This window comes from Conger conger, chromosome 12, assembly GCF_963514075.1.
Source record: "Conger conger chromosome 12, fConCon1.1, whole genome shotgun sequence".
In the NCBI taxonomy this organism is placed as follows: Eukaryota; Metazoa; Chordata; class Actinopteri; order Anguilliformes; family Congridae; genus Conger; species Conger conger.
This window is the reverse complement of record NC_083771.1, coordinates 48,069,864-48,084,812: the sequence shown is the minus strand read 5'-3', so window position 1 is coordinate 48,084,812 and position 14,949 is coordinate 48,069,864. Positions and strand designations below refer to the sequence as shown.

Sequence of the window (14,949 nt, the reverse complement as noted above, 5' to 3'; positions counted from 1 at the left end):
TTATTGACCCCTCCCTGTTGCCGTACTGTAGCATCACCATCGCAGCCTGGGAGGAAACAGCAGACTGCAGCTCAAAGGAAGCTTTAAATAAGACCGAGCGATGAAGAGTCAAACGGCACAGCGAGTGTGTATTTATACCACAGTTTATGAAGTATAAACACGCAGACGGAGGTCATCACTGGAGCACACATGCACAGACCATCCGAATGAGAAATAGGCTGAATTGATAGACGACTAAACAAGCCATACACACACGGAACGGACAGCAGACGCATGGTTTTTGAAACACTGGTTGCCGTTTCCTTGTACAACACGTCTTCTAGAGCACAAGGAGAGTCTATCAATGAGGAAAATACTAATCGCGAATAGGAGCAGAGTCCTTTAAAGGGGATAGAGCACAAAGGATGAACTTTTATAGCTTTTATGAACTTTGGAGGCATGCTTTCTGTTTTTGTCTCTGGATGAAAAGACAATAGTTTGACTATAGATTCTGAAAGGTTATTGCTTGTGTTTATGGCAGTGGAATGTATTCTGAAATGGCTGGCATTTAGATTTGATGAGATTGTTGAAATGGACCTTGGAGCAGCGCTAGCTTCATATTCGAGAGTGAAAGAAATCCTTCGAATTAGAAACGAAGCCCCTTGGACTTTCTCCAGGGCGGGGGGTCGATCTGACTGACAGCAGGCGAGGAAGGGGAAGAGTACACGCTACTGTGTGAAAGGATATTGATAGTGATATTGATATTGATATGAAGGGACCAGAACATTGATCGCGAAACAGGTATGCATGACGGAAAATCTACATTCAAATCATTTTCCAGGAAGTGGATGGAAAAAAAGAAATTGCTGTGAAAATACACAAGTATTTCAATGTTATAAATTGTGTGGAACATATACTATAATCATGTGATCATGAAGAATTGTCTCAACAGTGTTGTGGTCGTCCATTGGCCGGTGATTTGAGTGGAAAGGCGCTGATTGGTGGAGAGGCTCACAACCCCCCCCCCCACCACCCCCACCCACCTGTCCCCTGACCCGCTCACCATGGGGCCCACATTTGGCCCCGACAGTTGTGCAGAAATGGCACGATGTAAGCAGTATGCTGTACACACACGGCTGTCTTACACGCAAGGAGGAGTACACACACACACACACACACACACACACTCTATAGAGTACACTCACTCACTGATCACACACACATACACACACACACACACTCTATAGAGTACACTCACTCACTGATCACACACACACACACACATACACACACACACACACACTCTATAGAGTACACTCACTCACTGATCACACACACATACACACACACTCTGTAGAGTACACTCACTCACTGATCACACACACATACACACACACTCTATAGAGTACACTCACTCACTGATCACACACACATACACACACACACACACACACACACACACACACACACTCTATAGAGTACACTCACTCACTGATCACACACACACACACTCTATAGAGTACACTCACTCACTGATCACACACACACACACTCTATAGAGTACACTCACTCACTGATCACACACATATACACACACACTCTATAGAGTACACTCACTCACTGATCACACACACATACACACACTCTATAGAGTACACTCACTCACTGATCACACACACATACACACACTCTATAGAGTACACTCACTCACTGACCACACACACATACACACACACTCTATAGAGTACACTCACTCACTGATCACACACACATGCACACACGGACTGTGGAGTATACACTTGGCCCTAACACACACACACACACACCTACTTTACCACCACCCTATCATACACAAACCACCCACTGTCACATACAAAACACATGCACACACACAATACTGTAACACTCAATATCACATACTTGCCACACACACACACACACACACATAATCTAACACCTATTGGATTTGGCCAATTCACTAATTTAGATTCTTAATATCATGCAGTCCGTGTGCCAAACAATCTTGAAATGTTGCTTCGGATGTAATTGGTCTGTGGTTTCACACTATTTCAGGGAGGTTACAAGAGAAGAAAAGAATTCAATGAAATATTCGCATCCAACGAGTGGAGCAATCCACGTCTTGATCAGCTACGTCAAATCAAATTGTAGCGTTTGAAATCCTGTTGCATTGCATCAAATAAGCTCCATTTCTATGTTTAGAAATGTGTTTCTGGGGAGGTTCCCGGGGGGCTACACAGCGGTAAAGTGTTTCAAAGAGAGGATGCCTTTGTTTAAACATTCAGATAAAAGAATGCTGTTTTTCAGGAAGCAGCCAAAGCATCGACAAATAAGGTAATATTTAATCCACATCACTCTGTCCCTCAAAGCTGAACCTCCTTGAACTTTAAAACTAATACTTTCAGCTGTGCGAAGGGAGCTGGGAGTATTAGCCCAATGTTGCGCTTAATTAACAGATCTTGTAATCAATTAATTTGTGCATTTATTATTGAGTTCCGTTATTGTGGCGGCTGAAGCTAGGGTAGTTTCTGTGAGCACAGGCTATCCACTTTACGTCTGAACGCATTACGCAGTGATCGGTCACGAAGACAACCAAGAACAAACCGACTGTAGAAGTCCACATCCGGTCAGTGTTGCGACGAGCTGGCTGCGGTTTTGTCTGCATATATATATATATAATTTGATTTTTTGTTAATAGGGTAAATATTCCCTGTAAACATGACAAGTACGTAATGTAGAGAAGTTACTTTAAGCTACTTTCAATTCTGGGATTGCGGTAAATGGTGGCCCCCCCAGGACGGAGTTTGAGAGGCCCAGCTGGGCTCTGCCACTGGGGAGGGAGAACTCAATTACAGCGCCGAACAGCCAATCAGAGGGCCAGGACTGTGCTCAGCCAATCAGAGGGCCAGGAGCGGCCAGGAGGGGAACGTGCTCTGAAAGGCCTGAATCGCAGTTTGGAGAAAGGCTTCGGCTGAGAGAGAAAAGTTTCATGGGGAGAGAAATTCCCTCCCCCCCCGTTATCAGACTAGGTCAGCCTGCAGCTCAGAATGGCCCAACAGTTTGTGTGTGTCTGAGTGTGTGTGTGTGTGTGTGTGTGTGTGTGTGTGTGTGTGTGTGTGTGTGTGTGTGTGTGTGTGTGTGTGTGTGTGTGTGAGTGTGTGTGTGTGTGTGTGTGTGTGTGTGTGTGTGTGTGTGTGTGTGTGTGTGTGTGTGTGTGTGTGAGTGTGTGTGTGAGTGAGTGTGTGTGTGTGTGTGTGAGTGTGTGTGTGTGTGTGTGTGTGTGTGTGTGTGTGTGCTGTTGAAAAAGGAAGCTCTGTGACCTCATTGATGGGTTGGCCTGCACTGAGTGAGTGGGTTTCCCAGTTTCAGTATACCTACCGGCTGTCTGTGTGTGTCGGTCTGTCTGTGTGTGTCGGTCTGTCTGTGTGTCGGTCTGTCTGTGTGTCGGTCTGTCTGTGTGTCGGTCTGTCTGTGTGTCGGTCTGTCTGTGTGAGCTGCAGTCACCACATGACCGCTTTCAGACGGACCCGCCCAGCTCTCTGATGGGCTGGGGTGGGTTTCTCAGGCTGTCACTCAGAGGGTTAAACCCTCTGATAAAAGCTGACGCAGAACATTTCGGTGGATGGACCGGTATCCTGAAAAAAACGAGATGAGCCACACTTCTGACCTGTGTTCACACACTTCTGACTTCTGAACACAGGAAACATCTGCACATCACCAAGGTCAGGAGAACACAGGAACCATCCCGCAATAGGGAAGCAATTCCAAGGATAGCTCCTGGAGAAATATGGAATGTTTTTCCAGTTTAAACCCTGGAGTATATCTTGGTCGTTTGCCCGGGCAGACGGCAGCCCGACTCCACCACAGAGGAACGCGGCTGGCGAGTCTGAATGAGCCAAAGAAATCTGCCACCATCGTTCTCCAGTTCTCTGCTACTGCCTGCCGAGGTTTTAACAAAAAACCCCACAGTCAACTTTTCTACAGTTCCACTCTTAGAGGTGGACAATCCAGCTGTGGAAAGTACAACCTCTGCCTGGTATTATGTTCCAATTTACCTGGATTTTCTAATTAATGTAGTACAATTCTTCAGCCAGAAGGCAGAACTAATGAGTGAAATCAGCTGGCTGAGTTTATGGGTGGGAGAAACACACAGCAGGACCCCCTGGACTTTCCACCTCCGAGTACGATCCATTCAAAATTGAGCAAATTTGAATGACTGAACTGCATCCATGCCTACTCCTTAAGGTGTTACCCATACCAGTGCGAGCATTCTCAGTCTCTGGGTCTGGCTGAATGAATCACAAGGCTGGGTCTGGCTGAATGAATCAAAGGCCTGGGTTTGGCTGAATGAATCACAGAACTGGGTTTGGCTGAATGAATCACAAGCCTGGGTCTGGCTGAATGAATCACAGAACTGGGTCTGGCTGACATCGACAGGTCCTGAGATCGTATCGCAGCCACACACATCCTGTCACGGGAGATATAGTGAATTTGCAACAAACGCGATAAGCAGATTTAATAAATATCGCATTGAGCAGATTAGAGTCGCGTTGGTCAACACACAGGCAGGCTGGACCCATGGTCAGTGATACAGCACCAATATGAAATTATGAAGAGACCGGACCCCAGTGACTTCTGGGAATTTCCACACTTCAACTGAAAAACCACAATTCTACACGTGAATTTCATGAACGTGGTTGTTGGTATTGGAACACTGACCACCGTGTATGAGCTGCAGTACAGGCTGCCTAGACCAGGGGGATGTGTACAGTTGGCCAGCAGGTTATGGAGACTTCTTAACTTTTTGTTATTGTGAATTAACTATAAACACTTCCTTGTGTTGATGAGGGAAAACAGCATATCAGCAGTTAGGGGATGTTTCTTAACCAGCTGGAGGGAAGTTGCAATTCCAACGGAACACTGTTGTGTTACTGTAATTTTCTTTACAGTGAAATATCCAGGATTGTCAGTCATTCATTCATACTATGTATCCGCTGTGTGTTAAAGAAGCAGCAGATGTGTGTTAAAGGCCTAAAGGCATATTTTTCCTGTTTTTGATCTTTTCTTATCATCCCGGAGCTTTCGATTTGAGCTGCGCTTTGCTGGCAGACCATGGCAGGGGATTATGGGATAGAGGACAGCTGTGTTTAGTCTGCGGGAGCTCGCTCTCACTCACTCTCACCACTTTACTGGGCGACAGAATCGCCGGGGAAACCGTTCACTGGCTAATTACTTTTTAATTCCAACATGGGGTGGGGTGTTGGTGTTTTTAGCCTCGTGGAGGGATCATCAACTATGGCCCTCGATCCAAATCCAGCCCTGGTAATTAGTGCTACTGATTGGCCAGACTATCTTCACACCTGACTCCCCGGTACTCCCTTTCAAACTATACCTTAGTCCTCCCGCCTGATTTCCCCCCTCCCCCCTTTCCGATATCCCTCGTCTAACCCAAAAAAATAAATAAATACATTTGCACTTATGACGGTATTTTCGTGTGTATTTTACTAGTTATGGATGTGATGCTTTAACTTGTGGAAGAACCTTTGCACTTGTAACTCGCTTTGGATTAAAAGTGTCTGCCAAATGACTAAAATGTAAATGTAAAAAGTAAATGTAAAAGTAAAGGGGGGTGGAGAGCCGGCAGTTGTCAGCTCTTGGGGAGCGTGTCACACATCATGGTGTTTAGCTGTCACACATCATGGTGTTTAGCTGTCACACATCATGGTGTTTTGCGGTCACACATCATGGTTTTTGCCACATCGCATGACTCTACAGGCGATGGCAGTTGGGGGATGTCGACATTACGACAGGGCGTCCCCTTCCTGCTGAACCGGCTCAAACTCACAGTCTACGGTTCCGCCTCACACACCTCACGCTGACCCATTCCAGGGCGATTCTGTATAATAATCATAATCATCACGATTGCCGGTGTCTTGAGAGTTGAGTGCCTTGCGGCGTTTTAAGTCTGCATCATGATAATCGAGGCTAAATTCACCAGTGCCGTTAACTGCTTTCGGAAACTGCTGATTGCCTTTAATTGCCGCTTCTATGTACTGGAGTGGTCATTTCCTTCTCATTATGCCTTTGGCCTGGCCTAGTCTCGTCCCAAGCTGTGCGGTTGACTTCATCTCCATGGACAGCATTCATGCGTCATCAACACCAAATGCCCGTGTCATATCAGTACAAGAGCATAAACCTAAACTTTTATTACATTTAATAAGCTAAAGGTACAATATATTTAGTTTTTTAAGTCAAAATACTGAGTAATATGGAAACTATTTTTCATCAGAATAAACTGCTATAAACTTTCAAAAATGTTGAAATTAAGTACTTTTAATGTTGGTTCACAGAAACATCATCAACTTTACGGCTGTGTATATCACTACCACTGGACTCTAGCAGTTTGTTTGTCATTCATGTGGAGCTAATAGTTATAGCTGATAAAACATCGCACAACTCCGCACACTCCAGACCCTGGAGTAAAGTCATAATGCCGTTCCCATCACACCTCCGTCTCCATGGAAGAAGTGGCACTAATTAGTTTTTTGTTTTGCGTTTTTGTTATTGCTTTTTTAAAAACAAAATGGAGCCAATTATGATCCGTCGGATGGAGCATAATGGCTTCTCTTCTCCTTTTACAGGACCAGTGAGCCGTCTCACAGAGACTAAAAAGTGTCAAATATCTCACACTTCTTTTGTGGAGCAGGAAACTGATGAAGACGGTGAAATTGGAAGTCATCTCATTTAGCCAGAACTGAGATGAAAGTGTGATTTAAAGTTTAAATGTTTAAAGTTTATATAGTTCTCTAAACTCTTGTAAAGGTTGGCAATTAATGAACAGTGCAGCAGAACTGTAAAAATAGTTTCTTTTTTCCACATCAAACAAATTCATATCTTTGTGTGACCTTAAGGTGTATTGCACCCAAATGTAATTGTGTCCATTGAAGCGTGAATTCATGCAAAAATAACATTTTTACATCAAACCGCAGTATTGGCCAAAAAAAAAAAAAAAGCAATACCGACAAAAGTTGCATGGTGTTTGAAAAGCTCCCTGATGGAACCTGGAGAGACGTGTCTCCACTCCTGATTAAACCTGGAGAGACGTGTCTCCACTCCTGATTAAACCTGGAGAGACGTGTCTCCACTCCTGATTAAACCTGGATACATCCCCACTCCCGATTAAACCTGGATACATCCCCACTCCTGATTAAACCTGGAGAGACGTCTCCACTCCTGATTAAACCTGGAGAGACGTGTCTCCACTCCTGATTAAACCTGGAGAGACGTGTCTCCACTCCTGATTAAACCTGGAGAGACGTCTCCACTCCTGATTAAACCTGGAGAGACGTGTCCCCACTCCTGATTAAACCTGGAGAGACGTGTCCCCACTCCTGATTAAACCTGGAGAGACGTGTCCCCACTCCTGATTAAACCTGGAGAGACGTCTCCACTCCTGATTAAACCTGGAGAGACGTCTCCACTCCTGATGAAACCTGGAGAGACGTGTCTCCACTCCTGATTAAACCTGGAGAGACGTCTCCACTCCTGATGAACCCTGGAGAGACGTCTCCACTCCTGATGAACCCTGCCACCCCTGTGCACCCCTCCTGCACTGAGCCCCCGCACCGTGCGTTACATTCCGCTCACTGTTGACCGTTTATCTTCACTCCCTCACAGCCACATGTTCTCAGGCAGCAATGTGTGTCGTGCGGAAACGGTGCATTATGGGAGATTGCCGTTTCAGTAAGCGGTAAAATAAATGATGAATGGCTGCCGCCCCATTGAACTCGCAGAGAAAAGTTTGTTTTTGTTTGGGCTTGAACATTGCCTAGCTGCAGGAAATGTGTGTGCGGCTGTATTTGCATGCCAACAAGGACAATGGACAATAAAATATGGGCACAGTTTTACGGTGTTTTTCCCGAAGTGCTATCTTTTGGTGGACCCCGGGAATATTTCCCATGAAGTGTAGGCTGTGCTCACTGGCTGTGTTGGAGCCTGGTGTTGTGTGCGCTTGCAGCAGGGCGGGGTGTTGTTTGGGCTGACCTGCGGCTCTGAGCCCGTCCCACAGGGGCCGACTCTGACTCTGACTCTGACTCTGACTCTGACTCTGACTCTGACTCTGACAGGAAAGCTGGAGGGGGGGGGGGGGGCACGCAGCGGTAACCCTGGTGACGGCCAATCACAGTCCCTCTGGCTGGTCTCTGGGGAGCGCGATGGTTATGAAGGATGGATGTTCAGCTCAGCGGAGGAGTCTGACCTTAAGCACCGCAGTGCGTGACCAGGGAGAAACCACACAGCTGATCTGAGCAGGGAGAAACCGCACAGCTGATCTGAGCAGGGAGAAACCGCACAGCTGATCTGAGCAGGGAGAAACCGCACAGCTGTTCTGAGCAAAGAGAAACCACACAGCCGCTCAGAGCGGGGAGAAACCACCTGCACCCTGCAGCACGGTGTAGATATTACTGCTCTTGAGCAGCACAGAGACTGTCTGATCTTATCACTCTCTCCCACAGGAACAAACCCAACAGGAATAATGAAACATTCATAAGAGCAAAGAGCCTTAACCGGGAGGGAGGGAGGGAGGGAGGGAGGGAGAGGGGTTTCACGCTTTCATTCCCAACCCCAGTGGCTCCTCCCAAATCCCAAGGGGAAAGTTTAGAGAATATTTAGGAGGGTTTTAATAGGGGCTCAAAACAATAGTATAGCAGCCATTTTGAAAAGGTATGAGGTCGAGTGCGCCATATGGCACTCTTGAGACTGAAAGGGTTAAGCTGCCATGCCTCACCTCCTCTCCTCTCCTCTCCTCCTCTCCTCTCTCCTCCCAGACGGTGAACGGTGTGTAGGTGCAGCGGGGGAGGGGAGCGATCGCCGCTGTCTGTCTGTTGCCATGACGACCAGCCGCTGCAGCCAGCTGCCCGAGGTTCTGTCGGACCGGCTGGACTCCGCCCACGCACGGCGACCGGGCTGCAGAGACCACACCCCCGACTGCCCCGGCCCCGCCCACCCGGGAAAGGCCCTGGACGAATCAGGGGTGCGGGGGGGAGGGGTACACCCCCAATACGTCATGCAGGTCTCTGCCAAGGACGGACAACTGCTCTCCACTGTGGTGGGGACCTTCGCCACCCAGAGGTACGAATCGAATCCTGGAGGGCCGCAGTGTCTGCTGGTTTAACTCCAGTCCTGGAGGGCCGCAGTGTCTGCAGGTTTAACTCCAGTCCTGGAGGGCCGCAGTGTCTGCAGGTTTAACTCCAGCCCTGGAGGGCCGCAGTGTCTGCAGGTTTAACTCCAGTCCTGGAGGGCCGCAGTGTCTGCAGGTTTAACTCCAGTCCTGGAGGGCCGCAGTGTCTGCAGGTTTAACTCCAGTCCTGGAGGGCCGCAGTGTCTGCAGGTTTAACTCCAGTCCTGGACGGTCGCAGTGTGGACCAGTAGTGGACTGCTGTCGTTTTTCAAGTTTGCCAGAATTTCTAAATGACGGCTGAGAAATGATTCTTTGTCCTTCATTTTTCTTTAACAACAGAGTTAAATACATGTGGAGCAGCACACTGTAACATCCAGCAGTGAATATCCCCCGACTCAGCTGATATAGTATTGCAGTATATTACACACATAAAGAGGGAAACGCAAGATGGGAAGGAAGAAATAATAAATGAATAAGTGTCTTCTGCTCCTAGTAAAAACTCCAACAGTGAAACAAAAAAACTAACACAGACATTCTCTTTCAAGAAACACAGACCAGACAGGACAGGCCAACAGTTCTTCTTAAACACCGAATACAACTCATCAGCTGTATCGCTGCTGTGTCACCATTTCTCCTTGAATTTTTTAGGAATTAAATTAAATGTCTGAACGTTTCGGTGCATGAACGCAGGAAATTGACAGGAACCGCAGCGATGTATTTAAATGGATTGGTGGTTTGAGAGGGAAGGAACATTAAATTTAATTGAGTAGCGCTGCACAATTGAAAGGGACTTTAATTGAATGTCTGGCTTGTGCTAAGACTTGCCACCCGTCGTTTCCCCTTTGAATCCGCTCAATACACCCCCCCCACTTAACACACACACTCACATACGCATGCACGCGCACACACACACATACACACATACATAGGCACACACACATACTGTGGACACACACACACCCGCATAAAACTCACTTGTGCATGTGTGCAGACGTACATACACACACACACACACACACACACACACACACACACACACACACACATAAAACTCACTTGTGCATGTGCACACACGTACACAAACATAAACATACACACACACACACAAAACCATATACACACACATACTGTAGACACACACACACATGCACACGCACGCACGCACACACGTACACAAACACACCCGCATAAAACTCACTTGACACACGCACGCACGCACGCACGCACGCACGCACGCACGCACGCACGCACGCACGCACGCACGCACACACGCACACACGCACACACGCACACACACACACCCGCATAAAACTCACTTGACACACGCACGCACGCACGCACGCACGCACGCACGCACGCACGCACGCACGCACGCACGCACACACGCACACACGCACACACGCACACACGCACACGCTCTTATTCCAGCGCAGGTGTTGAGTGTGTGGAGGGGGTGCTGCTCGGTGAATGGGCGGTCAGGCACAATGCGGTTCTGTTGAATGGGCCGGTTTCAGACAGGCCCGATCGGAGCGGGGCGCGTTTGGGGGATTAGCGCTGCCGGGGGGGGGGGGGGGGGCCCGGGGCCCACGGCTCTGTGGGGGACAGTCTGGGGGCCTTTGATGGAGCCGCAGCGCGCGTCTGCCCCAGCCAGCGCCCACAGCGCAGAGTCTAAATTTAGCCCTGCGATTAGCATGCATGACGGGACGCTTTGTGACAGTCGGGGCTGGCCTGTGTATCCGAGTCTGGGCCCCGTCCTGCCCTGGGCCCCGTCCTGCCCTGCCCTGCCCTGCCCCCCCCCCCCACCACCACCCCCCCACCCCCCTCAGCTATGCGCACAAAAGCAGGCTTTGGGCCTGCTGCCACAGGGCAGGAAAACTCATCAACAACAAGGCCTGGACACCATCCACCATCTCCACACACACACACTATCTCCACACACACACATCACACACACCGTCCACACACACCATCTCCACACACACATCACACACACCATCTCCACACACACCGTCCACACACACACACACCATCTCCACACACACACACATCACACACACACATCACACACACCATCTCCACACACACCGTCCACACACACACACACACCATCTCCACACACACATCACACACACCGTCCAAACACACCATCTCCACACACAGTCCACACAGAAGCAATACACCATGTACAGTAGTGCGTAATCATTTGGGCACACCTGGTAAAAAGCCTTTTATAATTAATATCTAAGTGAACGGAAGCAAACCTGACTTCCTGGTACACAGTTAAACATGACAATTTTAAAGCAAGATTACTTTTTATTTTCATCCACCATATACACAATCCACCACACCAAGATAATGTACACAATCTGCCATGTACACAATCCAATACACCAAGATAACGTACACAATCCAACACACCAGTATAATGTACACAATTCACCATGTAGACAATCCAACACACCAATATAATGTACACAATCCACCATGTAGACAATCCAACACACCAATATAATGTACACAATCCACCATGTAGACAATCCAACACACCAAGATAATGTACACAATCCACCATGTAGACAATCCAACACACCAATATAATGTACACAATCCACCATGTAGACAATCCAACACACCAAGATAATGTACACAATCCACCATGTAGACAATCCAACACACCAAGATAATGTACACAATCCACCATGTAGACAATCCAACACACCAATATAATGTACACAATCCACCATGTAGACAATCCAACACACCAATATAATGTACACAATCCACCATGTAGACAATCCAACACACCAAGATAATGTACACAATCCACCATGTAGACAATCCAACACACCAATATAATGTACACAATCCACCATGTAGACAATCCAACACACCAATATAATGTACACAATCCACCATGTAGACAATCCAACACACCAATATAATGTACACAATCCACCATGTAGACAATCCAACACACCAATATAATGTACACAATCCACCATGTAGACAATCCAACACACCAATATAATGTACACAATCCACCATGTAGACAATCCAACACACCAGTATAATGTACACAATCCACCATGTAGACAATCCAACACACCAATATAATGTACACAATCCACCATGTAGACAATCCAACACACCAAGATAATGTACACAATCCACCATGTAGACAATCCAACACACCAGTATAATGTACACAATCCACCATGTAGACAATCCAACACACCAATATAATGTACACAATCCACCATGTAGACAATCCAACACACCAATATAATGTACACAATCCACCATGTAGACAATCCAACACACCAAGATAATGTACACAATCCACCATGTAGACAATCCAACACACCAAGATAATGTACACAATTCACCATGTAGACAATCCAACACACCAATATAATGTACACAATCCACCATGTAGACAATCCAACACACCAATATAATGTACACAATCCACCATGTAGACAATCCAACACACCAATATAATGTACACAATCCACCATGTAGACAATCCAACACACCAATATAATGTACACAATCCACCATGTAGACAATCCAACACACCAAGATAATGTACACAATCCACCATGTAGACAATCCAACACACCAATATAATGTACACAATCCACCATGTAGACAATCCAACACACCAATATAATGTACACAATCCACCATGTAGACAATCCAACACACCAAGATAATGTACACAATCCACCATGTAGACAATCCAACACACCAATATAATGTACACAATCCACCATGTAGACAATCCAACACACCAATATAATGTACACAATCCACCATGTAGACAATCCAACACACCAATATAATGTACACAATCCACCATGTAGACAATCCAACACACCAATATAATGTACACAATCCACCATGTAGACAATCCAACACACCAATATAATGTACACAATCCACCATGTAGACAATCCAACACACCAATATAATGTACACAATCCACCATGTAGACAATCCAACACACCAAGATAATGTACACAATCCACCATGTAGACAATCCAACACACCAGTATAATGTACACAATCCACCATGTAGACAATCCAACACACCAATATAATGTACACAATCCACCATGTAGACAATCCAACACACCAATATACACACCATGTACAGATCAGTCGGCCCTATAGAGCAGCTCAGTCAGTAAAAGCTCGTTTTAGTTGCAGTTGCAGGTTCGACAGGGTCAGGACTCCATGGCCAGGAACCAGCAGCTCAGAACAAAGTTGGCCTTGTCTCACTCGGGGTGGGATGAGTTAGTCTGCAACCACATTCTTTATTTGTTCTTCACAACCAAGTTTGGTGAGGTCAGCAAAGTTATGTCTCCAAACTGCGTCACTGAAGTAAAGAAACAATCGCACTTATTCATAAATCAAAGCGCAGAGTCCACGTACACCAAATCTGTTTCTGTTTCTGTAAAACAAGCTGCCCAACAAAACATGTGTTGGTTTTTATAAGCACTTAGAACGCTGCGATTAATCAGTCCTGTTTTGATCGATTGTTATTGAACGGTCCCGTTATTGTGGTTGGATATACGTAGTTCACCAGAGAACGGTTTATGTCTGTTATTTTGAATGATTATCCTTTGGTTTGTGTTTTTGAACGCGTTCCTTCAGTCGCTTTGTTATTCAATGTAAACGCTGTTTGTCTGAAGGCTCCCCCTGGTTCCTGGAGAGCCGTTCTGGAGACAGATTGCTTCTCATCAAAACATCACGATAAACCAACTAATCCAGACTAAAGATTATCCGCCATACAGAAAATGAGGAAGATTACTTTCCATATAGGAAATGAAAACATAACCACTACTACATATGCTACTGATCCAGAGAATAAAGAAGGGAGAGAGGGAACGAGAAAGAGAGAGGGAGAGAGAAAGAGAGGGAGAGCGAGAGCAAGCTAAATGAGGGAAATCCTGCTCACAACATTCATCAAACTTGTTGTTTTAATTTGATTGCGTGCTAAATACGGGATTACATTTCATTATTATAATTTTCCGCATTTTAAACAGACTGAAATCATCTTTTATCCCCAGTAAATCCTAAACACAAACAGCCGAAACTTTGTGCGCTTTTCTGGATTTGCAGATTTTAATTCTGTTTTGTTTTTCTGCACAGAGCTTTTGTTTTGGTTTGGGTAAACGGTTGGAGTGTCTCAGACGCGTCTCAGTCCTTCTGTAGCTATAGAGGCTCCATGAAGGATGCGGACAATTCTTTATCTAACCAAATAAAGACTTGGCTATCTACTGGAATTCAGTTTCTCTGTTTTTTAAGGACATCCGCGCTCCCCCCCCCCCCCTTTACGGTTTATTTCCACGGTGCGGGCCGATGAAATTAGGGCGACACTGAAAATATCTGCTCAGCAACCAGGAATTTCAACCCTAAAATCATTTTCACTTTGTGTGTTTGTCCTAGCAGGCCTCTTTTCTACACCCCTTCCCATAAGTCTTTGCTGTTTATGAAACGCTGATACATAACCGAGGGTTAATAAACCCCAACCGTAAACAATGAGAAGTTGAAGTTGTTTTTAAAAGTTTTGCACACTTTACAATAAGTGAATGAATTGGCATTAACTAATGTAGCTGTTAACACGAATTAATGATGGACAAATTTAAGCATGAAATTAACTTTTCATTAGCTAATGCATTTGTTAACAAGTAACATTTGTTACACGATATTCATACATTAGCAACTAGTTACAATTAAATGACCATTAACAAATACATTTACTGGCT

The 14,949-nt window shown here is 46.0% G+C and overlaps 1 protein-coding gene across 1 annotated transcript in view; it reads left to right on the top strand.

The window, feature by feature from the left end:
* Window positions 1-14,949, top strand: part of LOC133142228 (E3 ubiquitin-protein ligase MARCHF3-like) — a 43,096-nt gene that overhangs the window by 17,370 nt on the left and 10,777 nt on the right. Inside the window, exon 2 of the mRNA XM_061263316.1 lies at window positions 8,823-9,126. Within this exon, the coding sequence (XP_061119300.1) occupies window positions 8,885-9,126 (242 nt within the window). The 5' untranslated portion in view covers window positions 8,823-8,884. The remainder of the gene's footprint in view (window positions 1-8,822; window positions 9,127-14,949) is intronic.